The 27,478-nt window shown below is 49.5% G+C and overlaps 1 protein-coding gene across 1 annotated transcript in view; it reads left to right on the top strand.

Annotated features, from left to right (window-relative positions):
- PLXNA4 (plexin A4) overlaps nucleotides 1-25,812 on the top strand; it is a 582,073-nt gene extending 556,261 nt beyond the window's left edge. Inside the window, exons 30-31 of the mRNA XM_037889370.2 lie at nucleotides 13,646-13,796; nucleotides 16,759-25,812. Coding sequence (XP_037745298.1) covers nucleotides 13,646-13,796; nucleotides 16,759-16,854 — 247 coding nt within the window. The 3' untranslated portion in view covers nucleotides 16,855-25,812. The remainder of the gene's footprint in view (nucleotides 1-13,645; nucleotides 13,797-16,758) is intronic.
- Nucleotides 25,813-27,478: the final 1,666 nt, after the last annotated feature.

Here is a 27,478-nt window from a genome sequence, read left to right as displayed (position 1 = left end):
GACAGGACTGATACACTCCACCCAGCATGGATCAGAAGTGCACAGTCATACGAGCCAGCCCTGCTTTTGTTTAAGCCGTACCGGAGCTAGCTGCAATGGTGGGAAATTTCTGAGCTGTTCCACAAGGTCAGCTTTTCCTCCAGTTTTACCTGGCCTTTGCTTGAGGTCAGAAGTAAGTGGTTGGCTGCATAAGGGCCAAGTGAAAACTGAGTAAAGACTCGGTAAGGACTTGGCCATTTCACTTACCAGGATTCTCTACTACATGCATTTCTGATGGGCTTGGATACTACATCAATGGGTTCCTAAGAAACATATGTACTAAGAACTCACGTAGCTATGGTCGGACTGTGATGGGAGAAAGTGAAACTGGTGAGTTCTGTAACAGCCAGCCTAGTTTGGTTGTAGGGTACATGGTTTAAAAGCCTCTCCGATAACCGATTTCTCAGCCCGTTAGGGCCCAGCTGCTGCAATATCATGGTGATGAGCATGGGTAGATAAGCCAGAGTATATGCAGGGGTGGATAGAGGAGGATCCAGCCATAATCTGGAAGAGGGTCCATGGATCCACCAAGGTTGGACCTATGAGCATGGAAGGCATGGCCAGAGAATGCTGGAGGTAGCTATGGGGGATGGGGATAGGGAGCAGCAGGTGGAGATGGCAGGGCAGGCAGCCAGGAGGACTTGGATTGGTCAACTGGGGATGCTTTGTTCAATTGGATTCACACCCGCCAGGTCTAGTTTAATCCACCAAGGACTGTGTCTCCAAGTGCCTAAAGCAGGGAAGGGTTCTGCCTCCTCTCCCCTCCAACCTGTCACACCTTCCTGTGGACGCTACTTGTTCTGCATAGCATTTGGGGGGCGGAGGGGCAGTGTTAACGGAGACGCATCGGCTGAGGAATGATCCAGTGGGTCATACAAGTTGGAGACAATAAAGTAAACACATTACTGGTAAACGTCAATTTCACCTGACACATCGAAATTGAAGAAGAAGAATATCCATTGAGAACAACTGGCAAGCGCAGCCTCCCCCACACCACCAGCCTTAGCTGTGCCAGGCCGACAGCCCACCCCCCACCCCCAACCCCCGCCACCACCTCCCAGCGTGTGGGTGTCTTGAGCCCTGCTGTCAGCATTGCCCTAACTCCTCCCTGAATTTCCCACATCTGTGAAAATTAAAATAGAATCATAGAAAATTAGGGTTGGAAGAGACCTCAGGAGGTCAGCTAGTCCAACCCCCTGCTCAAAGCAGGACCAACCCCAACTAAATCATCCCAGCCAGGGCTTTCTCAAGCTGGGCCTTAAAAACCTCTAAGGGTGGAGATTCCACCATCTCCCTAGGTAACCTATTCCAGTGCTTCACCACCCTCCTAGTGAAATAGTTTTTCCTAATATCCAACCTAGACCTCCCCCACTGCAACTTGAGACCATTGCTCCTTGTTCTGTCATCTGCCACCACTGAGAACAGCCGAGCTCCATCCTCTTTGAAACCTCCTTTCAGGTAGTTGACGGCTGCTATCAAATCCCCCCACACTCTTCTCTTCTGCAGACTAAACAATCCAAGTTCCCTCAGCCTCTCCTCATAAGTCATGTGCCCCAGTCCCCTGATCATTTTCATCGCTCTCTGCTGGAGTCTCTCCAATTTGTCCACATCCTTTCTGTAGTGGGGGTCCCAAAAACTGGATGCAATACTCCAGATGTGGACTCACCTGTGCCAAATAGAGAGGAATAATCACTTCCCTCGATCTGCTGGCAATGCTCCTACTAATGCAGCCCAATATGCCTTTAGCCTTCTTGGCAACAAGGGCACACTGTTGACTCATACCCAGCTTCTCATCCACTATAATCCCCAAGTTCTTTTCTGCAGAACTGCCACTTAGCCGGTCGGTCCCCAGCCTGTAGCAGTGCATGGGATTCTTCCGTCTGAAGTGCAGGACTCTGCATTTCTCCTTGTTGAACCTCATTAGATTTCTTTTGCCTAATCCTCCAATTTGTCTAGGTCCCTCTGGACCCTATCCCTACCGTCCAGTGTATCTACCTCTCCCCCCAGCTTAGTGTCATCCAAGAACTTGCTGAGAATCATAGAATCATAGAATATCAGGGTTGGAAGGGACCTCAGGAGGTCATCTAGTCCAACCCCCTACTCAAAGCAGGCCAATCCCCAACTAAATCATCCCAGCCAGGGCTTTGTCAGGCCTGACCTTAAAAACTGCTAAGGAAGGAGATTCCACCACCTCCCTAGGTAACGCATTCCATTGTTTCACCACCCTCCTAGTGAAAAAGTTTTTCCTAATATCCAACCTAAACCTCCCCCACTGCAACTTGAGACCATTACTCCTTGTTCTGTCATCAGCTACCACTGAGAACAGTCTAGATCCATCCTCTTTGGAACCACCTTTCAGGTAGTTAAAAGCAGCTATCAAATCCCCCCTCAGTCTTCTCTTCCGCAGACTAAACAATCCCAGTTCCCTCAGCCTCTCCTCATAAGTCATGTGTTCCAGTCTCCTAATCATTTTTGTTGCTCTCCGCTGGACTCTCTCCAATTTTTCCACGTCCTTCTTGTAGTGCGGGGCCCAAAACTGGACACAGTACTCCAGATGAGGCCTCACCAATGTCGAATAGAGGGGAACGATCACGTCCCTCGATCTGCTGGCAATGCCCCTACGTATACATCCCCAAATGCCATTGGCCTTCTTGGCAACAAGGGCACACTGTTGACTCATATCCAGCTTCTTGTCCACTGTAACCCCTAGGTCCTTTTCTGCAGAACTGCTGCCGAGCCATTCGGTCCCTAGTCTGTAGCGGTGCATGGGATTCTTCTGTCCTAAGTGCAGGACTCTGCACTTGTCCTTGTTGAACCTCATCAGATTTCTTTTGGCCCAATCCTCTAATTTGTCTAGGTCCCTCTGTATCCTATCCCTACCCTCCAGCATATCTACCTCTCCTCCCAGTTTAGTGTCATCTGCAAACTTGCTGAGAGTGCAATCCACACCATCCTCCAGATCATTTATGAAGATATTGAACAAAACAGGCCCCAGGACCGACCCTTGGGGCACTCCACTTGATACTGGCTGCCAATTAGACATGGAGCCATTGATCACTACCCGTTGAGCCCGACAATCTAGCCAACTTTCTATCCACCTTATAGTCCATTCATCCAGCCTATACTTCTTTAACTTGTTGCACTGAGGGTGCAATCCATCCCATCATCGAGATCATTAATGAAGATGTTGAACAAAACCTGCCCCAGGACCGACCCCTGGGGCACTCCGCTTGATATTGGCTACCAACTAGATGTTGAGCCATTGATCACTGCCCAATGAGCCTGTCAGGATTCCCTCCCCACTCTGAACTCTGGGGTACAGATGTGGGGACCCGCATGAAAGACCCCCTAAGCTTATTTCTACCAGCTTAGGTTAAAACTTCCCCAAGGCACAAATTCCTTTCTTTGTCCTTGGACAGTATTGCTGCCACCACCAAGTGATTTATACAAACATCCAGGGAAAAGGGCCACTTGGAGTCCCTGTTTCCCCAAAATATTCCCCCAAGCCTCTTCACCCCCTTTCCTGGGGAGGCTTGAGAATAATATACTAATAAAAGTACAGACCAGACCCTTTATCTTTAGGACACTAAAATCAATCAGGTTCTTAAAAGAAGAACTTTATTATAAAGAAAAAGGTAAAAGAAACACCTCTGTAAAATCAGGATGGAAGGTAATTTTACAGGGTAATAAAAAGATTTAAAACACAAAGGATTCCCCTCTAGGCTCAACTTCAAAGTTCCAAAAACAGGAATAAATCTCCCTCTTAGCATACAGAAAATTCGCAAGCTAAAACAAAAGATAATCTAACCCATTTCCTTGCTTTACTTTACTTGTAATATTTAATTTTTGTAATCTTAGATGCTTATTTCAGGTAGGGTTTTAGGAGATGTTTTTTTCCTGCCTGGTCCCTGTCTCTGTCCAGAGCGAGTACAACAAAGAGAGCACAAATAAAACCTCCCCCCAGATTTGAAAGTATCTTCTTTTCTTATTGATCCTTTTGGTCAGGTGCCAACCAGGTTATTTGAGCTTCTTAACCGCTTACAGGTAAAGGAGGGATTTTATGCTACCCTTAGCTGTATGGTTATGACAGAGCCTGACGATCTAGCCAGCTTTCTATCCACCTTATAGTCCATTCATCCAGCCCATACTTTTTTAACTTGCTGGCAAGGATACTGTGGGAGACCGCATCAAAAGCTTTGCTAAAGTCAAGGTATATCATGTCCACCACTTTTCCCATATCCACAGAGCCAGTTATCTCGTCATAGAAGGCAGTCACGTTGGTCAGGCATGACTTGCCCTTGGTGAATCCATGTTGATTGTTCCTGATCACCTTCCTCTCCTCCAAGTGCTTCAAAATGGATTCATTGAGGACCTGCTCCATGATTTCTCTGGGGACTGAAGTGAGGCTGACCAGTCTGTAGTTCCCCAGATTCTCCTTCCCTTTTTTAAAGATGGGCACTGTATTTGCCTTTTTCCAATTGTTTGGGACCTCCCCTGATCGCCATGAGTTTTCAAAGATAATGGCCAGTGGTTCTGCAATCACCTCAGCCAACTCCCTCAGCACCCTCGGATGCATTGCATCCGGTCCCAGGGACTTGTGCATTTCCAGCTTTTCTAAATAGTCCTTAACCTGTTCTTTCACCACTGAGGGCTGCTCACCTCCTCTCCATACGGTGCTGTCCAATGCAGCAGTATGGGAGTTGACCTTGTCCGTGAAGACCGAGGCAAAAAGAGCATTCAGTACGTCAGCTTTTTCCACATCATCTGTCACTAGGTTGCCTCCCCCATTCAGTAAGGGTCCCACACTTTCTCTGACTACTTTCTTGTTGCTAACATAGCTGTAGAAACCCTTCTTGTTACCCTTCGCATCCCTTGCTAGCTGCAACTCCAGTTGTGCTTTGGCCTTCCTGATTACATCCCTGGTTCCTCGAGCAATATTCTTATACTCCTCCCTAGTCATCTGTCCAAGTTTCCACTTCTTGTAAGCTTCCTTTTTGTGTTTAAGCTCCCTGAAGATTTCTCTGTTAAACCAAGCTGGTCGCCTGCCATATTTGCTATTCTTTCTGCACATCGGGATGGTTTGTTCCTGCGCCCTCAATAAGGCTTCTTTAAAATACAGCCAGCTCACCTCAACTCCTTTCCCCCTCATATTAGCCTCCCAGGGGATCCTGCCCATCAGTTCCCTGAGGGAGTCAAAGTCTGCTTTTCTGAAGTCCAGGATCTGTATTCTGCTGCTCTCCTTTCTTCCTTGTGTCAGGATCCTGAACTCGACCATAGTTACAAATAGAAAAAAACCGCACAGAAATAAAAATCAATATTAATCGTCCCAGTTACAAACAAGCAGCCCATCCAATTCTGCCAAGCCGAGCCCTGTCTGAGCTTCAGATGCAGACAGCTCCCTCCCCAGGGGCAGTAGCACTGAGCAGGGATCTCTGCACAGCCGTGTTGCTGGATGCAGGCGAAGTGGGCAAGGTAATTTATTTCTGATTAATCCCAGAGAATGACAGGATTTGGGAAGGGCCCAGGCAACTCCCCATGAGCTGAACACGTTCCGTTGTGCAGCACAGTCACCCCCACCTACATGGGTCGCTAACCACCGGAGAGAAGAAGGAAAGCCACACAAAACGGGCTGCACTGGAGCTGTAGGAGGTCCCATCTTCCCCCTCCCAATCTCCCCTCTCTGCTGTCCCTGCCTTTCTGCAGGGATGACTGATCTGGAGTAACAAAGGAGACTCAAGCTGCAGAGCTCCCAATCCTAGCAGGCTGCTGGAGCTGGCTCGCTGTAAATTGAACTGTCATGCCATCCCAGGCACTTGAGCTTGGTATCTGGAGTGCCACTCAAGTGCCACCTCGGTTGGGCTGTCACCCAGCTATACCGAGCACCTGGGTTATGATATGGACGAGAGAGAGAAGTGGAGGGGAAGGCCGCAGCACAATTACTGGAGCAGGTACACGTCCTTGTAACACTAAACAGTGGTAGGCTTTCAAGCACTTCACCAGCACGGCAGAGAGAAGGCGACTCTGTATACAGTGCAGGAGGAAGACGTCTGGCTGAAGGTGATTCACATGGTGAGATAGGCAGCCTGGCATTCTCCCTGCAGGAAGCTCCTCTCCACTAGCTCCCTCCTGAAAAACTAGGACATCACTACAAGCCCCAGGCAGGGAAGATATGATTGCTCTCTATAAATATATCAGAGGAATAAATACCAGGGAGGGAGAGGAATTATTTAAGCTCAGTACCAATGTGGACACAAGAACAAATGGATATAAACTGGCCATCAGGAAGTTTAGACTTGAAATTAGACAAAGGTTTCTAACTATCAGAGGAGTGAAGTTCTGGAACAGCCTTCCAAGGGGAGCAGTGGAGGCAAAAAACCTATCTGGCTTCAAGACTAAGCTTGATAAGTTTATGGAAGGGATGATATCATGGGATAGCATAATTTTGGGAATTAAATGATCTTTAACTATTAGCGGTAGATATGCCCAATGGCCTGTGATGGGATGTTATATGGGGTGGGATCTGAGTTACTACAGAGAATTCTTTCCTGGGTGTCTGGCTGGTGAGTCTTGCCCACATGCTCAGGGTTCAGCTGATCGCCATATTTGGGGTCGGGAAGGAATTTTCCTCCAGGGCAGATTGGAAGAGGCCCTGGGGGTTTTTCGCCTTCCTCTGCAGCATGGGGCACGGGTCACTTGCTGGAGGATTCTCTGCACCTTGAAGTCTTTAAACCATGATTTGAGGACTTCAATAGCTCAGACATAGGTGAGAAGTTTATTACAGTAGTGGGTGGGTAAGATTTGGTGGCCTGCATTGTGCAGGTCAGACTAGATAATCATAATGGTCCCTTCTGACCTTAATATCTATGACTCTATGAATCTATGAAGCAGGGGCTGAAGATTGATGTGATTAGAGCTGGCCAGGAAACTGTTTTCTTGTCCTTCAAATATTCTTGAGAGTCGAACATTTTTCCCCATCTTGAATTGTGACAAAACTTCAAAGTCTTGAAAATGTTCACACACTGAAACACCGGAAAAAAGATTTGTTTGGGTCAATTGAAATGTCTCGTTTTGAGAATTTCAAAACATTTGTTTTGATTTCAACCTTTTCTAACTCTTTTTCAGTCTAATTAGCTGACATTTCTAAACAAAAAGTTTTAAATCCGAAAACTGGAATTTTTCATTTAGAAAGTGTCAACATGACACATTTTGACAATTTTGAAATGGGTTTTTTTTTTTCAAAAAATTTTCAAGAGCACGAGGCTCTTCAGCAAGGTATTTCGTCTCAGCAATATATTTCTCCTCTTCACGGGTATTTCTCACAGGAGCCTTTCACCTTACTTAAAGTGTGGACAGACAAGTGCTTCGTCAACAAATTCCCGACCAGCTCCAGTTGCGTTTGTCTGGCTGCGCAGTGGCCTGTTGCTGGTTCTCAGTCCGGTTTGTAGTTGGTCCAGCGTCCACCTCTCAAAATGCACCACCACCAATTTAGAGAACAGGCCCCCCTCTTGGCAGTCTCAGTGGGGAAGCCAAGGAATGGGCCTTAGAGCCTGAACTTTAGCCCCCTCCAGGTTAGGTATGAGGCACGATGACAGGGAACAGGGTGGGGTTAGCTTGCACCTGGCCCGCCTCAGGAGAGCCCATTCTGCACACACACAGGGCATCAGTCTCTAGGGCTCTCAACCCGGCACCTGGGAGAGGGTTACAATTCACTGGAAAAATGGTAGGGGGACAAAGTGCAGGGCTGTGTGAGGTCCTGCAGAGGCTGCTCATGGCCAGTCGCCATCTTGAATCCACTCAATGTGAGTTGCCAATGGTGAGCAGCTTTGTGGAGAACGACTCTTCTAAGATTGCCTGTTAATGGGGAGAGAAACTGTCTGTGGGGGGACAGCCCCCCTGGAGCAGAGACTGCCTATGGGAGACACCGCCTCCACCTTGGGAGCCTCACCTGTGGGCAGCATTATTACTGCCCTGTGCCTGGGAGAAGAGAGGGGCCCGTCTATGCCAACAGCCTTTTAGTGGCATTTGCAGAGGGGTCGCGGCCTACAGGAGGAGCAATTGACACTCATGGCTTACTGGGGGCATTGCCTAGGGCCATGTTAAAATACCATGAGGCCAGGCTAGGAGAGCCCCTCACATGGAGGTGCTGAGGGCCAGGGGAGTCCTGGGTTCTCATTCTGTGACCACAGTTGCAATCCCTGCACTGAGGGGGCGTGCAGGAAGTGCCCCGTCAGTGCATCCCAGTCAAGCCACGACCCAGTTCTCCTGCCACACGGGCCTGCAGAGCAGCACAGCCTGTTCAGTACGCTGTCCCTTGGCCTGCACCTCGCTGAGGCACCCCTCCCCAGTGGACGCTGGGGCTCCACACTGCCTCCTATTGAGCCAAGCAGCGAAATACCACAATCTGACCATTAGCATTTGTACAGCACTTTCCATCTTCAAGGCCCTGCTGCGAATTCTCACAACTCCCCAGTGAGGTGGGTATAGCATTGCTATCCCCATTTTACTGAAGGGCAAACTGAGGCCAGGTTATTTGCCCAAAGTTAGATAACATGAGAGCTGGGATCAGAAACCAGGAATCCCTGCCCCAAAGCCCTGCCCCTCAGAAATGAAGCTTCACTCTCAAAGGCTGGGACTTGTTCCACTCTGGAATAGCAGCTGCTAGCCAGTGTGGGGTGTTTCCCAGCTCCCACAAGTAAGGGATCCACGCTACTGGTAGAGCAATGGTAAATGTAGGGGAGAGCCTGGGCTGAGTGAGCAGTTTGGGCTTGCCAGGGGACATTTCTCCTCCCAGCCTACCGTTCTGATGACACTATTAACTGGAGGGCAAGGTAGGGTTCAGACTACTTCTCAAGCCAGGCCCGTTTACACAGTGTGCTGCGGCTTCTCACCAAAGGCCTTATTGATTTTGAATGTGATGTAATACCAGTGCTCTCTCATTTCACCCAGTGGGAGGGCGCCCATGGAATATTTATAAAGAGCAGGGCTTCTCTCCACTGGCAACTCTTCAGTTCCATAAATCAAGGCACTCACATTGCACTGTGGGCTCCGATCCCCCATCTATCTTCCCCACGAGCTGCGCTGGCTGCACTTAATGTGCTAAAATATGTGTTCATTTCTCAGCCAGCTGGGCACTTTTAACGGGAAGCTTTAACGCAGAGGAACCTGGGATTATGCTCCGACAGAACCATTACGGAGGTTACCCAGCCCCCAAAGCCCCCCTCTTGAGAGCAACGCAGGAGCAGCAGGGACCCTGTATCATCAAATCGTAGGACTGGAAGGGATGTTGAGAGGTCATCTAGTCCAGTCCCCTGCACTCAAGGCAGGTCTAAGTATTATCTAGATCGTCCCTGACAGGTGTTTGTCCAACCTGCTCTTAAAAACCTTCAGTGACGGAGATTCCACAACCTCTCTAGGCAAATTATTCCAGCGCTTAACCACTCTGACAGGAAGTTTTTCCTAATGTCCAACCTACACCACCCTTGCTGCAATTTAAGCCCATCGTTTCTTGTCCTAGCCTCAAGGTTAAAGAGAACAATTTTTCTCCCTCCTCTTTGTAACAACCTTCTATGTATTTGAAAACTGTTATCATGTCCCCCCTCAGTCTTCTCTTCTCCAGGCTAAACAAACCCGTTGTTTTCAATCTTCTCTCACAGGTCATGTTTTCTAGGATCATTTCTGTTGCTCTTGTTTCCTTGAATCATTTTTGTTGATCTTCTCTGGATTTCCTCCAGTTTGTCCACATCTTTCCTGAAATGTGGCACCCAGAACTGGATACAATACTCCAGTTACTCTGAAATGCTCCAGTTGAGGCCTAATAAGCACAGAGTAGAGCAGAAGAATTACTTCTCGTGTCTTGCTTACAACACTCCTGCTAATACCTCCCCGAATGATATTTTCTTTGTTTGCAACAGCGTTGCACTGTTGACTCATGTTTAGCTTGTGATCAGCTAGGACCCCCAGATCTCCTTTTGCAGTAGTCCTTTCTAGGCAGTCATTTCCCATTTTGTATGTGTGCAACTGATTGTTCCTTCCTAAATGAAGTACTTTGCATTTGTCCTTATTGAATTTCATCCTATTTAATTCAGACCATTTCTCCAGTTTGTGCAGATCGTTTTGAATTTTAATCCTATCCTCCAAAGCACTTGCAACTCTCCCAGCTTGGTATTGTCCACAAACTTTATAAGTGTACTTTCTATGCCATTATCTAATCTCATTGATGAAGATACTGAACAGAACCGGACCCAGAACTGATCCCTGCGGGACCCCACTCGTTATGCCCTTCCAGCGTGACTGTGAACCACTGATAACTACTCTCTGGGAACGGTTTTCCAACCAGTTATGCACCCAGCTTATAGTAGCTCCATCTGGGTTGTATTTCCATAGTTTGTTTATGAGAAGGGTCATGCGAGACAGTATCAAAAGCCTTACTAAAGTCAAGATATACCACATCTACTGCATCCCCCCCATCCACAAGGCTTGTTACCCTGTCAAAGAAAGTTTTCAGGTTGGTTTGACACAATTTGTTCTTGACAGATCCATGCTGACTGTTACTTATCACCTGATTATCTTCTAGGTGTTTGCAAACTGATTGCTTAGTTATTTGCTCCATTATCTTTCCGGGTACTGAAGTTAAGCTGACTGGGCAACAGTAAATGTGGGGAGAGCCTGGGCTGAGTGTGCGGTTTGTGCTTGCCAGGCGACATTTCCCCTCAGCTGCTCTTGGTGAGCCCACTAACCATTGCCATGGGCAGCAGGCATCTGATTCACCGAGCTCCTCTGTTTCTTCTGGAGTTGGTTCTGCAGAGCTGGTTCCTGAGGAGGTTGCAGGATGCTCTGCCTGAACCCAGACTCTTCCCATTTGTGTTATCAGGCTCTGGAGCCAGTTGTCAGAGTGGCCGGGCAGGCTGCAAAGGCTTGTCAGGCAAGTACCACGCCAAGCTCACTTTCCACTTGAGGTAGTGCAGTCCAGTGGGTGGGACACAAGACTGTCAGTCAGGAGACCTGGAGGTTCCGGACTGGCTCTCAGTCCAGTACCCAGTGGACAGGTGCCTATTACAGAAACCAGCACCATGGTTGCCGTTGATTTGGTGCTCTCGTTGGCAGCCTCAGCAAAAAGACCAAGGGTCTTGGAGACTGCGCTGTCCTCTCCCCGGCCTCCAGGAGTCTTGAGCTGGAAGCTGTAGACTATGCACGGAGCTGAGCGTCAGGACACCTGGCTTCTAGTCCTTGCTCTGTTGTGCGCTCGGAGTTGTCCCATCCCCTCTCTGTGAAGTGGGGATAGTAACTCAGAGCCACACAGTGCTGTAAGCAGTATATGTGAGCAGGCAGACGCAATCAGTGATCCATCACCCTCGCCGCCTGGAGGTGCTGGGGGTGGGGGGGGGGTACTACAACATGCCTGACTTTCCCATGGCAGCTTATGGCCATCCCCTGCCCCGAGAGCAGCAGGGCCCCGGTTCGTGGGCGACGACTTCGCTGTCTGCAGTGCTCCCTTGCCTGCCTCATGGAGGAATTCTCACACAGCACGTCAGTGTCCAATTTCCCTGCCCCGGAAGGCGGCCTGTGGCTCAGCAGGTGGCTCGGAGCTGTTTACAGGACACCTGTCAGCTATTTTGGCTCCTTGTCCTTTCTGCCTCCTAATTATAAAATTGTGGATCCCATTGGCGACAGGGGTTTTTTATGCACAAAATGTCAAATTGCAAAAATTAAAAATGTAAATGATGGTGTCTAATTAACCAGATGACAGCAGAGCACAGCTGCGAGTGACAGTGACTGATTGCCTTCTGCAAACTTTGTCCTCCAAGACCTGCTGTACCCGGGGGAGGAAGGACATTGAAAATAGCAACTTCCTTCCAGAGACACAGCCTGGTGTGCAAAGCCCTGTGCAGCAGCAGCAGCCATAGCCCCGTAGCTCCAGATCCCGGCGGGGAAATCCCGGCCCCATGGAAGTCGATGGGAGTTTTGCCACTGGGGCTGGGATTTCAGCCCCTGAGCAGGTTGGGTGCACAGGGAGCTCACTGCTGCCCTGGGCCAGCACGTGTGTTTATAAGACAGATCTGGGGGGAAGTAAGGGGAGATGCTGGTGGATTTTTGGTGGGGAGGGGCACATGGGTGCAATGGGGTTGTGGGCGGGACATGCTGGGAAGGTTGGAGCGTGTATGGGAGTGTGGACGTGGGTGTGGATGCATATGGGGGTGTGAATGGAGTTGGTATAGGTTGTGTGTACTGTGGGTTGTCTGTGTTGAGGTATTGGGGTGAGAGGAGATGCATGCAGGGATGCACGTGGGGGTACAGGCTGGGGGGGACATCTGGGGACATGCATATGTGCAGTTGGCGATGTGGGTGTGGCATGGGGTTGCCAACAGTCCCGTATTACAAGGGACGTCCCTTATTGAACTAGAAAATTGCCTGTCCCATACTAAATCAGTATCAGGTACCTGTTATCCTGGCATGTGGGGTGGTTTGTATGCAGTTGCTCGGGCTCTCTGCTCATCATGAGAGCACCAGATCCCCTGCTCCTAGCAAGAGGGTTCTCCTGATTCCCTTGGCCGGCAGTCTGGTTCCATAGTCCCCACGCAGCACTAAGCACTGGCCTGATCCCACGTTGTGCGTGACAGGGGTTTTGATTCAGCAGAACTGGGCCAGAGCTGCAGAACTGAGCTCCAGAGCTGAACTCACCCAAAGTCGGGGGCTGTTTGAAGCCTGGGTTTTGGGTTGGACCCAGCCCTGCTCTTCTGCCTTGCACAGCTCTCCTTGAACCGGCACTGCCACTGCTCACCCGCCTGAAGGGCGGCAGCTTTGGCCAGTGCACGGGCTCCTGGTGCCGAGGAGGACAGTGAGGGCAGGACACAGCGTTCCTTAGACAGGGCCAAAGAAGAAAGCCACAGCTGAGCTGCAGCCTGGCCGTGTTGGCAGTGTCCGTTCTCAGGACTAGCCCTCTCTATATGTTGTGCTGTCACCCAACAGGACTGCATGTTCCAGCTCACTGGGGGGAAGCAGGCAATCCCCGGAACCATCAATAATTGTCTAAGGCCCCAGCTGGTGTCCTCCTACCATCTCCAAAGCCCTGAGGCTGATTAGAGCACACGGTGGGTGCTGCCATAAATAACAACCCCTGATGCGTGGGTGCCCGTCGAGCGTGCATAAATCTGTGTGGATGAAGATCTGCCCTTGGAACACAACATCATGGGGGGAGGAGGGGCGGGGGGAGATAGAGGGTGCTTAGTCTTTTGTGGATATGGGGGAAGATTTACCTTGGATTCTTAGGGGAGGTGATCCCACGTTGGGGAGAGTGGTTCAGTGGTTAAAGCACAGGATTGGGAGCCTGGAGGTCTGGGTTCTTCTCCAAGCTCTGCCTTTGACTCACTAGGGGCGCTTAGGGGCACTTTTCCTCTCTGTGCCTCAGATTGCCCATCTGCAGCATGAGGCGAATGATCCTCCGAGGGCTGTTGTGTTTTCACACCCAGGAAGTGCCCCAGCTCCCATGCTGCAAATACGCAGATAGCTTTTCCATACCACCTGCCTGTTGTTACCTGGCAGCCCTGGCCAGCCCAGACCCACGCCTGTTCCCCAAGCAAACGTGTGGCTCTCTCCATTCCCCCCTCAGGTACTACTCGGACATCGGCAAAATGCCGGCGATCAGCGACCAGGACATGAACGCCTACCTGGCGGAGCAGTCTCGCATGCACATGAACGAGTTTAACACCATGAGTGCACTCTCCGAGATCTATTCCTACGTGGGCAAGTACAGTGAGGAGGTGAGCGAGAGGGGAAGCGGGGTGTGCTGCCAGATTGCCTGAGGGCACGGGCTGGCCAGCCCAGAAACCCCATCGGCCACCAGTGCGCGTCCGGTTTATTTTCAACAGAGGGCTTGTGCGGGTAAGGGATGGAGAGCAGCAACTGGGCCCAGGCGTCCCACCTGCCCTGCTGTCCTCCCTTGTTATTTCACTCTCAGCCTGGCCTCGCTGTGGAGTGACTCCAGGGATTAATTGGGCCCTTCAGGGTCTATTTCCCAGTGTTTGCTTCCTGTTCTATATCCCATAGAGCACCCCGAGCCCCATCTAGTCTCTGCATTGCATGCGACTGAATGTCCATCGGCACCAGCACCACGCTGGAGACCCTGGGTGCAGAGACAAAAGGAAGCTGATTTCAGCTCAGATAAACTCAGGCTGCCCAGCTGAGCATGGTGCAAAGCGGGAATGAGGAGAGTTTTGGCTGGGAAGGGGGGGTTAGTTACAGCCAGGCTGTGTCTCATGAGCTACTCCAGGCAAGCAGGAAATTCTGCAATCTAATTAAAAAGAGCTGATTTAACCACTGGTGCGGATGGCCAACATCTGCCAGCACTAAGGCGAGGGATTAGCAGGGAAAAAAAATTCTCTCAGGCCGCTAGAGAAACAGAAGCCATTCCCCAGTCAGATCCAGACAGAGATGAGCAGGGGAGAGGGCTCTCACTTCTCTCAGTGTTTGTGAGCGAAGCCCTGCGCAGATACAAATTTATATCCGCGTATATCTGCATCCTCGGCTATAAATTTGTATCCATGCAGGATTTGTGAGTGGACCTGGTGTTTGACAGGGGCTAACTGCACTGGCTAGAGCCAGCAGGCCCTCTGCAAACTATTCCCCCCACCCTACGCATCACAACACTGCCATTGGAATGCAGTGCCCCCAGACTGCTTGACTCGGCCACTTCTAGCCAAACCTGCAGCCCACATCCCCTGCTCTTTGGTCATTAGGTTTCCTAACAGCTCGGCCGGCGCACTGACGCCGTTTCAGTGCCAAGCCCTCAAACAGCTCTGCTGATGCACTGTACTGGGCAGCATTCCCTGCAAAGTCAGTCTGAGGGACATCTCTGCAGCATCCCTTGTGACTTCAGCCCTGAGTCCCCAATGCATCTCCATCCTGACCTTCAGGAATAGCTGCTATGCCAGCGTCTGGCACCACCTCCCTCTGCCAGGGCTTCTTAGCCCTAGCCTGCAGCTCCCCTGCTGTTCCAGTCCAGGGCTCTCACCCGGCTCTGCTCCAAGTCCTGCCAGCTTCTCTTGAGCAGAGAGAGGCCAGGTGTGCTTTGCGGGGCAGTGCTGTCATGATGTGTGCCACTGAGGACTGGGACTTTAAATGGCTAACAGCATTTTCACTTGGGATCTACAGCCCAACCCTTAGGCCCTTACTCAGTGGAGTAACTCTACTGGAACTACCCATTGGCGAACGGCTGCAGGATCAAGCCCCTGCTTGGTATCAGAACCTGAGTATCCAGATGCGAAGGGTTAATGAGATAACCCTTTGCAGCAACACCAGGACAAGGACGGTGTTTAGTACTCGAAAAGCACTCATGTCAAAAATCCAGCATTGTTCTGTTAAAGGCCCTGTAGTCTCCTACAGTCCCAGGTCTGCCTTCCCTTGACTGGGTGCCTCTTGCCGCATAGGGTGAGTGCAACATAGCTAAGATTCTGCCCTGTGCAGAGGGGCTGGCACGTGGCCTATGAGCCACTGAACTCCGTGGCTGGTAGGGCGAATTGGACACTTCCCTCCAATCAGTGCAAAGTAAAACAAGTGTATTTAACAAAAGGATTTAGGATTAAGTGATACCAGCATAAAGAAATAAAGATAAGGAAGGGTTACAAGCAACCAAAGGTAAAAATACGCTTCTAAGACCAAAACCTGATTTAACAAATTAGCCTCTCTTCTTCCCAGAAGGGTTTCTCACCTCGTGTCTTTTCCTGCCTGTCTGGCCAGGATCCTTCACACATCTCAGAGTGCCTGGTTCCTTTTTCGTCAGGTGAAGGATAACTTAGGGATGGGCTCCCACTCTCTTTACAAACCGGGAAACCTTTGAAATGTGTTCTCAGATAACGTTCCTTTTCTCCTGCGGATTGTAGAGATCATGTGGGCTGCTGAAGACTTCGTGCTGGTTCCTCCCCGCTGGTGTTAGTTCAGTGGCTCTGCCCCCCACTCACTAGGCTGATGGCTTTGGTTACCGTCTCTGTAAATGGACCTTCACTGTCACTTGCCTGATGAGCAGGCTGCTCAGCCAAGCAAATCCCCATCCCTTTGTCTAGGGCAGACTGGGCTTATGCCTTGTTTGCCAAACACATTTTAAGAACATAATTCTAGGCCATATTTCTAACCCTTTGTACACACCTTGTACACACACCACGCAGTGATTGGTGGCACCAGTGTGCCACCAGTTCGTATATGATCCCTCACTTGACACCTTTTTGATACAGATTGCGACGACAGCATGAGGTGTAGCGAGTACGTCAGGCTGCAGACACAGAGCAGTGGACCACCAACTGGCCTCTGCATCACTGTGCGTAGCGGGAGAGGCAATGCCTGGAGCACTGCACATGGCCTGCCTTTGAATGAGGCGCTAAGCCAAGGCCCCATCTGTCTGACAGGCAGACATACAGAGCCTGGGACAGCTGGGGAAGAGATTAGAGGAAAACCCCATTGTCTCAGCCAGCAGGCTCTCTCAAGGGAGTAGCTTGTAAGGCCCAGACAGTGAAAGCGCCCTGCTAAGTGCAGAAGGGGTGCTGCTTCGGCCTGCACAATCACTGTCCTGTCAGAAACTCCCTCCCTGCTTGGTAAAATGCCTTGTGAGGCCATGGGCTAATCTGACCCAATCCCCCATCCCATCTACAGACAGCGTGACCCTCGTTTGTGAGGCAGGACATGGGCCTGCTTGTACTTAATGCTGCCATCTTTCCTCTCTCTCCTTTGCAGATTCTCGGAGCCCTTGATCAAGACGACCAGGCCGGGAAACAGAAACTCGCCTACAAACTTGAACAAGTCATAACCCTCATGAGCATAGACAGCTGAGAACTGGCCTGCCAGGGGAGCCCTGGGAGGGAAAAACCAACCCGTGCCTCAGTCAAGATCACCATCTTTACCAAGTGCAAGTGTAAGCAGAGTCACCTGATCAGCGCTCTCTCTCTCTTCCCTCTTTCCCCCTCTCTCCAAACCTATAGACCAGGCCCCAGGGATTCCCGGGAAGTGATGGTGGAGGAATCTCAGCTTTGGGGGACATCGAGACATTCAGGTGGAGCTCTCTTGTTCACAGCTCCCCCTTCCTCCCTCACCCTAGAAATACCATATCAGCTGTATCCAGATGGGAAACTGGAAGGTGGCCTCTGCCATGCTGCTTTAACTGCCCTCCTGGGCCCATAGTCCTGGAGCGGAAACAAACTCAGTATTATTAGAGTCTTGCCAAGGGGAAACTACTCCCCTTTCTTGGCCTGCCTCCAGGGATCCTAACGGGGGCAAGAATGAACCTGGATCCTCCTCCAGCAGAGCCATTCCAGCGCCTTTGGTCAACCTCAATCCCAGAGGAGGGAATTCAAGGCAGTTCTGGGAAGCCCCAGGGACCTGGTTAAAACTGGAGCAAGACCGTCGTGGCACTGGGGACTCTAACTGTCTGGGTGAACAGCAATGTGAGCCGTTCTCCAGGGATTGGGGGAAGATGGGGCCTCACCTTGCCCCTTGCCCCATTTTTCGTACGTTTATTATTATTTTTAAAACAGATCTGTGTCCCTCCCAGTCTTTCCTGGTGTGTTCTGTCGACCGTATAACTGCAACAAAAGGCTCTCTGCCTAGTTGGACCCCATTGGTGGTAACCGTGTCCTCCTGGTGGCGTATAGCATCCCGTTTCCAAACACGCCCTGGAGAAGACAAGCCACAAGGAGCCACACTTCATTCTGGCCTTGAAAATCGTGATAGCCCAGGAAATGGATAAGTTCTACCATGGGATTTTTGTTTGTGTCTCTTTCTGAGCTGGAACAAGATGGTTTTTGTTGAACAATGTGGGGTGTTTGCTGCAAAACGTGAGGGTAGGTCCGTGGGACAATAGTCAATAACTTCCTCTCAGGCTGCTCCCAGGAGGAAGTGACCTCGCTTCCAGGGGGGAAGTGACCTCACACGTAGTGGGCCTTTTTCTTAAAAACAGTGCAAAGTTTTCTTCTTTAATATTCCAAACTAAGTGACTGTTTTTCAGCAACACCGAGCCACCCTCTTCCCCCTTGCTCTCCCGCCCTGTCCCCAGACGTTCCTCGTGTCCCACTCCCATCTCCCTCCCCAACAATTGACTCGTTTTTAAAGCACAGCTGGTGCCTGCAAACTATCTCCCTGCTCCTTCCGTCCCCAGTGCCAGCACTCATCTGCTTCCCCTCCCTCCCGAGGTCACGTTTATCTCGGAATGGGCATGGATGGGAGATGATGCTTGACCAGTCCACTCCCCCAGAACAGCTGCGTCGCCGAGGTCCAAGCCATCTTGTAATGAAACACAGGAGAGACCCGGTCCTCTTCTCGTTTTGTACGATCGCAAACTGCTCACTTTGATACCATCTCAGCTCAGCGTGGCAGAGACACCGACCCCAGAGCACAAACCAGAAAACCTCGAATTTGGCACAACACTGAGCGAGGATGGAAGGAGGCGATGGGTTTGCACCCATCCCTCAAGGAAAACAAGAGTGCTTGCTAAGAACGTGCACAGGAGTGGACTGGAGCCGCCTGCAGCCAGCTGCTTCCGTCCACAGAGGATAGGCTTTGGAGGATGCAGGAGAGAGGACATCTGTTAGGTGTGATGGGGAGGTGACGGTCAGATCCGGTCTGGTTCATATATCTTGCTATGAAAGCAAAAGCACTGTGTGACAGCGTATTGCCCATGGATTGAAGGGTGGGCAGGGTGGGGGAAAAGAATTAGTTATCAAGCTGATTTTATTCATCCGCACACTTAAATACAGAGGCAGTGCTTTCAACAGTAGTAAGGAGGCTGTTGTAAGATTTATATTCAAACAGCAAAGCTTAGGGACACATTTTAGTTTTTAAATACCAGACGTGTGTGTGTGTGTGTGTGTGTGTGTGTGTGTGATTTCTTTTCGTTGTGCTTGCTTTCTTTTACGTTGGTCAACTGATTGACTTGTCACGCACCTTATGGACATTTCAACACTTGCTAGAGGACTGAGTGCTGGGGACGTTTTGGTTTGGGTTGGCAACGTCATGGTTTTAATAATTTGGTTAGGTTGCAGTGTGTCCCTGATTAGATGGTTATGGCAGTGGAGTGGAAAGAGCTATGGGTGATAAGGAAACACACAAAAATTGCTTTTTTTAAAAAATACATTAAAAATTAAAAATGAAAGAAACCAAAGGTTTTGACAAAGTGCCACAAATGATAAATACAGACCCTATTCCCATGACTTTTACTCAGCAGGCTGGTCAGATCTAAGGATAAAAAGCTGGTTTTGGAGAGATGAGCGTCCGGCAGCCAGCTGTGCTGCCCAGAGATGGATTTTGTTTGCACATGTGAAGGGAGGGAAGGCGACATTATATGTATATATATAAAAGAGGTATTGAAGGAAACACATGTGATTTTGCACAGCTAGAGAAGTTAAAAAAAAAACTGGGAAAGAAGAGACGTGTCCTGATTCTGGTTAGAGTTTGCAGGTTTTTATTATTTAAATTTTTTGCCGGTACAGAATTTTTCAACTTTTTTTTTTTTAATTTGTCAAAGAAAAACTTGAACACCTCAGAGAAATGGCGAGAATGAAAAACTCATTGGAAACAGGAAGCATTGTGAGCTTCAAACCCTGACCCCCTCCTTTCCCCCCACCCCCGAGGATTTTAGACAAATCTATATTTTGCTTCATTTTTATTTTTGTATCTGAGCTTTTGGTTGGTTGGTTTTTGCCTTGAAAATGTGCCGAAATTGTGATGTGAATGTGTGGGCTCTGCTCTCCATCCCCCTGTGCCCCCCCCTTCCCACCTCCCCTGTCCCCACAGTCCTAAGAAATGTCTTGACCCCCCCCCCAATTTAATTTAATTTAATTTTTTTACGTGCATGTAAAATACAATTAAAAACAAAGCCACACAAACAGAAGGAAGAATGAGCCTTGCTATCATCTAGGTGAGTTACTTGCCTGATTTCTTTGCCTATGTCTTTTCTCCGGCTGCCTGTGACCACCCAACCTGTGTGGTACGTCACGCTCAGGCCTGGGATTTAAGCTACCCATTGAGGGTTTGATCCAAAGCCTACTGAAATCAGTGGAGAAATGCTCCACACTCCTGGCTTTGCCTCAGGGCCCAGAGTTCCTAGGTCACTTATTGCTATTTCATGGGTGTGACCCAAATGCTGCAGGCAAGACAGTTAAAGAGCTCTGAATGTCACCAGATGTCAGGCGGCAGGGCTGGGAGACTCTGGCAGACAGATCCTAGCACTGGCCCTGTGGGTATAGGTGGAGGAATGGTGTCACTGCAGAGTTAGCTTGGGGGATCAGCACCTGGGTCTGAGCATGGGGCAGCCACAGTACAAAGCACTGCCTAAGTGACCCTGTCCTCATTGGTGCCGCGCTGCTCCATCTGTGTTGCTAGGACTCCCAGAGCACCTCCCATGGTTCCTTGTGCTGCGTAAGCTGAGCTGCTCTCTGATTCTTTCCTAGTGAATTGTGGGAGAACTTGGCTGCTCTTCTGGTTGCCTGGGGGGATTGTGGGCAGGCCCTGGAGGACGATCAGCCCTCGAGTGATTTAGCCTGAGTCCTCACTGCAAGGTGGGTGGCGTACCAGCCTGAGTGAGAACGGAACCCAGACTGTAGTGTCGTCTGTATCCCCAGCTAGCCCGATGAGGGGGATTTGTGTGTGGACAGGCAGCAGGCTAGGGGCAATGGCTGAATAACTCAGCAGTGCAGCCATACCTTGCGGTCTGTAAAGGTGGAACCTTTAACAAACACTGTGAAGCGTAGGGATGATACAAACCCAAGAGAAATCCTGGAACCTTCCTTCTCCTTCCTTGCAGATGGGACTGACCCCACACTGGTCCTAGGCAGATTAAATTCATAGGCCAGATCCTCATCTATTGGACACCTGCATTGCTCCAATGGTTTAAAGGAGCTGCAGCACTGATTTACACAAGCTGAGGCTCTGACCCCTGTGGTTACCTCTTCGTCTCATTCAGATTTTGGTGCCCAGGCATGAAAGCTAAGATCTAAAGAGGCTTTGCCAGCTGATAGTTGGTTGATAATTGTAGTGCTTGTCAAAATTGCCGTGCCTGCTAACTGAACTATCTTAACCATCATCCCCAAGTGGAGGCTCTTACCCTAATGAAAGCTGGGGTCAGGGCAACAAATTCACATTTTGGGCTTTAATAGAGATAGAATTTTTAAAGACTAATGGCCTTTTCCACTATTGGTGTAGAGAGCCAGCACAAGGCTTACGTGCCACTCACATCAGTCCTCAGGTAGATGTAACTAGTGGTCAAGAGATGACACAGCACAAGAAAACGTTGGCTGATATCAAGAGGAAATGGCCTAATAATAAGCTCTAATGTAGAGGACACAAAGTTTGGAACTTTGGATGGACCCTCACTTTGTGGCATAGTCTCCCACGAGAAGTGCTAGAAACCCAAATGGATGGAGTCCAGTTAAACTGGGCTGGGAATAGCACTGACTCTACAGGTGGGCCTAAAGTACAATCCTGTACTCGCAGAGGGATGGACAAAAAACTCAAACTGTACTTGTCTTTTCTGCCTCTGACATCTATGCCTATTAGTATGGCAGGCCTACACTCAGCTGCTGCTAGGAGAATATGGCCAGAGTATCATTCTTGTGGCCTGCTGCTCATTTTGAACATTGGGATTTGGAGAAAAGACTTTAATCAACAGCAACAGCCTTAAAAACATGAGAGGTGACAAGTAAGGCCCTGACGCAAAGCCTATGGAAGTCAGTGGAAACGTTCCCACTGACTCCAGGGGGGTTTGGATCAGGCCCTAATGGCAGCAGAAAATTGACAGGCGTTTCCTACTGTGATTGATTTTTCCAGCTCTAATTATCTGTGATTCAGTCACTGGCAATTTCAGTAAGACAAACAGAAAAGCCAGGGTGAGGAGAATGAACTGTGTTTCCTCCAGCGGGGACGTCCTTGTTCAAGGTCCCCTCAGTCAAACCTGTCTGAAATTCGTTGAATTTTGAGATCTGAAAAATAAATGTTGGCAACATTGTAACTAAATTTAATCCCCTCCACCACCACCACCACCCCCCCACACATACACACACTTGTTTTTATTTTTTGACCAACTCTGGAGACTATAGGAACAAACTACCTAGGGAAGTAAGGAATTCTCCACCTCTCGATGTCTTGAAATCCTGAATGCCTGTCTGGAAGTTATGCTTTAGTCAAATACAAGTTATGGAGGTAAACACACACGTAACGGGGTGAAATTCAGTGGCCTGTGAGCGATACTGTATCCAGTTTTGGTCACTGCTATATAGAAAGGATGTAGAGAAACTGGAAAGGATCCAGAGGCGAGCGACAAAGATGATCAAAGGGATGGGATGCAAGTCATAGGAGCAAAGGCTGGAGGAACTGGCTATGTTTAGTTTGGAAAAGGGGAGATTAAGTGGGGACATGATCACAGTCTTCAAATACTTGAAAGGCTGCCATTAAAAGATGGAGAAAAATTGTTCTCTCTTGCCACAGAGGGCAGGACAAGAGGCAACAGGTTCAAACTCCAGCAGAGCAGATTTAGATTAAATCTCTGGAAACACTTCCTCACTGTAAGAACAGTAGGCAAATGGAACAGACTGCCAGGGGAGGTTGTGGAAGCTCCTTCGCTGGAGGTTTTCAAAAGGAGGTTCAGTGGCTATCTGTCTGGGACAGCTTAGACCCAACAAATCCTGCATTTTGGCAGGGGGTTAGCTTAGATGTCCCTTGTGGTCCCGTCTAACCCTGGGGTTCTATGCTACAGGAGGTCAGCCTAGATGATCTAATGGTTCCTTCTGGCCTTAAGCGCTGTGAATCTATGAGCTGGTGAAAATGGTTTAAATTTAAAAAGAAAAGGTTGAAGAAAAAAATGTGTAAAATTTTTTGGGAAAAGATGGTAACGAGTTTTTCCTTTTTTAAAAAAAAACTCATTGCGAGGGACAGCCCTGGCACCCGGCGGCAACCCCCCTGAAGTTTGGAAAGTGCTATTTATAGGCCACACAACTTTATTAGTGTCCCTTTGACATTACCAGGTAAATTGAAATATGGAAGCAGCCCCATCTTTTGGTCTTGGAAGCTGTCCCCAACTTGCAGTATGGGCAAACCCTGGTCCAGATGCCCCTGTTGTGGAGACTTCGGAGAACACCCCCTAGTTCAGACTTCAGGGGTTTGTTCATCACCAAAGCTCCGTGGCGTTCTGTGCTAGTTTAGGCCACCCCCTGGTTTGAAAATGCCACATGCAGAGAAGCTATCAGACATAAATCCAGGCCCCGCCCAAGCTCTCCTCCTTGATTGTGCAGGGCTGAAGAAGCAGTGAAGAGGGTGTGATATGTAAATGTGTGGGCCTCCCCCAGCAGGGGGCTCTGCACGGCCACCAGGAAAAGACCCCCGTGGTCCAGATCCTCCACTGGTGTAAATCAGTGCATGGTAGTGCCACTGAAGTCAATGGATCTGGCCCACTGCACCTGCAAAGCAGGTTACTCTAGCAGGGACTGAGCAGCCCAGCGACCACCCCCGTTCTGCTGTGGATTGCGATGCAAACGAGGACCACTTGCCACTGTGATTCAGCGAGCTGCCAGGACCGTTGTGCATGGGGTGAACGATGCCTCCCACACTCATTCTCTCACCCTTTCTTTTCTAGTTTTGACACAGCTGCTGTTCCTGTTATTAGGGAAGCAGCCTGGTCTAATGGAGTGAGCCCAGTGCCAGGAACGCCTGAATTCTAATCTCAGCTCTGCACCCACCTCCTTGCCTGGCCCTGGGCAAGTCCTTAACCTCGCTTCCCCTGCCCGTGGAACAGGAGAGTAGCCGTGCCTGTCACGAGGCCTTGAGGGTTAATGATTGTTTGCAATGCACTTTGAAAATGGGAAGTGCTAAGTATTAAGGATTATTTTGGTCACCTGAGTTCTGCACACTATTTTAGAGGTGCTCAGCAGGGCCCAGGCTTAAGGGGGAGAATTAATTTGCAGAATGATGTCTAAAAAAGATTTAAACCCAGAAAATCTTACCCCGCAAAAAAAATAAATAAGCGAGCGCAAATATAAAGCTGCTTATGCTGATCAAATGGTCACGAGTGCGATTTTTTGTTGTTGTCGGCGTTGTTTGTTTGTTGGCTTTCTGTTCTAAAAATGGAGCGTTTACCTCAAAAATTTGTTTCTACTTGGAAACAGATCACCTTCAAGAGACTTTTCACCTGGGAGCAACATTCAGGGAAGGCGGGGAGAGGAAACCTTTATATTAAAAGAGAGGGGAAACATTCTGTGGTTAGTACATTTCTGCATTTCCCTTTCAATGAAAATACACGTGGTCAGATCCTGAGATAGGCTCCTTCCTAAATCACTCCATTGAGTCCAGCAGGGTTTGCAGTTGCTCAGCTGTAGCAGGATTCAGCTTGTTAGCAGATTTTTTGTTCTGCTCTCAAATTCCTCTGCTGGGTTCCTTCTCTCTGCACACTGCAAGCTGGCTGCATTCCTGTGTGCCTGGGATATGGACCTGGGGTCCCATACCCTGCACTGCAGCTTAATCTGCAAGATTGCAGAGGGGAGGCAGAGATGGACTAAAATTATACACTCAGATCAGGATAGCCACTGGGCCAGCTTCTCAGCTGCTCTAAACCAGGGTAATTCCATTGACATCAACAGAGCCGCCCAAATTTCAGTGAGGTCCTTGCCCCAATGCAAGCAATGAGCTGTCCAGCCCAGAACCTGCAATGGGTCTGATTCACAGATCTAGATTATGCCACTGTCTATAAGATCCTCTTCTACCTCTAGACTCCAGCGTTCTGCTGGTTGAATACCTTCAAGTATCCAGAGAGCTGGACTCTGAAATTCTGCTCCCCCTGCAGAATTTTGCCATAGGGGAGGGAGGCTTTTGTTAAAGATGGAATAGCTTCCAGTAAATGGCAAGCAAGGAGAACATGAGGAAAGAACAGATCCATGTGGCTGACCAGCCATCTCTCCTCTGATCTGAAACCCCTCTTCGAAGACATCTTTTCTCTAGTTGTCTCGGCTTCCTGAGCTAAGCCAGCAACCTGACAGTGCACAAGCTGCATCCTGCACAGTAACTGTCGTGTCCAAGCCAACGCAGAAATATCCTGCACAAACTCTGTGTTGTTTAAATGTCAGTGCTGGCCTTTTGCAAATCCTGGGAGCAAACCGTTTTCCAACGCAGTGAGGTGGGGGTGGGGAGAATCAAAGGGAGATCTAGGTGCTAGCCCACCATGCTCTCAAAGGCCCCCCAAATGCTGCATTGGCTAACAAACCAGTATAAGTGACAGCTGGATCATTTAAAGCAACAGGCCTGTCCCTTTCTAGTTTCTGAACTGGACACAAATTTTCTCAGATGGCTCACGCTCCCCGCTGGCTTTGATAAAGCTTCCACCTTAAACACGAATTCAACGTAAAGACATATCCTTGGACGACAGTGTTACTGTGCGCCTCAAAGAGACGACCGCATTAGAAAGGAGGTCGGGATCATTTTTGTTGTCGTTGTTGGTTTCTTTTCTTTGGAAATGATCCTAGTTACAAAGAAGAAAGATCTCTACTATTTAAATTGGAAAGCCGTTGTTACTTGGTAAAGGCAAAGCTTCTGTACCTTTGTTATAATTAATTGTATACCTGTGTATGTAAATATAAGGCATTCCTATTTTGCAGTCCAGAACAAAAAAAAAACCTATTTGTAATATAGAATAAAGTTTATTAAAAAATAATAAATAAAAAATAACAATGTTGTGATTCCCTGACGTCTATGACTGTGTGGAGCTGCGGGGGAGCGGGAGAGCTGGATTTAACCCAGAGAGGCGGGAGGAGAACCCCAGCCTGCACCCCAAATGCATGCCAGGGTGGAGTGTGTCTCAGATTAAAATTTTGACACCACTTGACATGTTAAAAAAAACCCCTTCAGCACCGTGGTCATGATGTTTCCCCTCCCCTGTTTTCCCAGCAATTCTAGAGCATGGTGGAAAGCTTCGCCAGATCAACAGTTTGAGTTTACAAAAAGGGTGGAGAGAAGGTAACCTAGTCCCCCCTTCTCTTTGACACTTGTGCTCCTTAAGTGCTGGGGCTGGGAGTCACCTGGCCAGCTCGAAGGTGGCTGAGGAGTCGGCCAGGTCGTCCCTTTTGTTACCCGGGGTTCTTGCAACCCAAAGCTCTTGGTAACTTTTACTCTGTGCGAGGTGGTGTCAGGAGATAGATCAGGGGAGACACGGCCGTCCGACCGATGGATGGCTGGCACAAACAGGATAACACAAGCGTGCTTTCACTCAAAGCTAAACTTTACTTAGTCTCAAGTACTTATACAGATGTCTGCAACAGGTTAATAAAACACCCCCAACCCTTGATAATTACCAGAGCTGAGTGTGGCTCTCGAGTGGCACAGCGGCAGCCCGTCTGCCGGTGGGGAACACAAGATGCATCCAGAGGGAGAGTCCAGGCCTGAAGAGTCCCCCTACCTCAAACTTTTCCCCCTTATTTATACATTAGTAATAGAATGGCATGTCCCTTAAAGCAAACTTGTTAAGTAAGCAGTTTCAATGGTCAAGCGAGAGGTTCCTTCTGATTATCGATTAACCGCATGTGGGTTTTTCCAGAGTTTGCAGCCTTGAGGCCCCAGTAGACATTCCTGGGCAACATCCTGCTCTTCTAAAATGCATGTATCAGCAACTTCAACTCAATTCTTATCAGGAAGGATGCGGGGTCAAGCTGCCCTTTCTGTGGCACCCAAACCGCCCCCCCCCCCCTTCCTGCCTTGGTTAAACTGAGACAGCTGAATGGCCAATTTACAGCCTGCTGACTTGGCTGCTTTTAGCAATAAGCCAGAGGGACTAACATGGCATTGGCCTTCAAGCAATGCTACAAACCCATTAAGAGAGACAGCCAGCAAAACGCAGCCAGCAGGGCAAACAAAGACACCAGCACGCTCACAGCGAGGAGCCAGAGAGCCGCACTGAGCACACAAGGCAGCAAAGTATCCAGCTTTCCACGGGCCATGGTGGGCGGGAGTTACACGCTTACTGGTGTGCAAAGTGCCAGGGAGCCGTCGTCACAGAGGCAGCCCCCCAACGGCACAGCGCCCTCTAGCACCGTGCTGGGGCACTGTGGGCAGGACGGGCCCTGAGGGAAGTGCGCCAACTCTGACCCCCCCCCCCAAGCTGTGCTTGCAAAGTTCTTCCACTCCCTTGGCCTGGCCATATCCCACAGGGATATTCCTTAGTGAATCCCCGCCGCACCAAACTCCCATGGGGGGATGCCTGGGCCCTGCAATGCTGCACACCCTGGGCCTACCTCCCCCCGCTGCTTGACACCTGCTTAGTCATTCATGTCTGTGCCAAGCTCGTGAACTGGCACCGGTCCCATTTGGGAGCGTTTGAGTGACAAGTTTGAGCATCAGGGTTTTGAGTTCAATCCTTGAGGCGGCCATTTAGGGATCTGGGGCAAAAATTGGGGATTGTTCCTGCTTTGAGCAGGGGGTTGAACTAGAT

The sequence above is a fragment of the Chelonia mydas genome, chromosome 1 (genome assembly GCF_015237465.2).
Source record: "Chelonia mydas isolate rCheMyd1 chromosome 1, rCheMyd1.pri.v2, whole genome shotgun sequence".
NCBI lineage: Eukaryota > Metazoa > Chordata > Testudines > Cheloniidae > Chelonia > Chelonia mydas.
The sequence above is the reverse complement of the archived record's forward strand: the minus strand, read 5'-3'. Positions and strand labels throughout refer to the sequence as shown.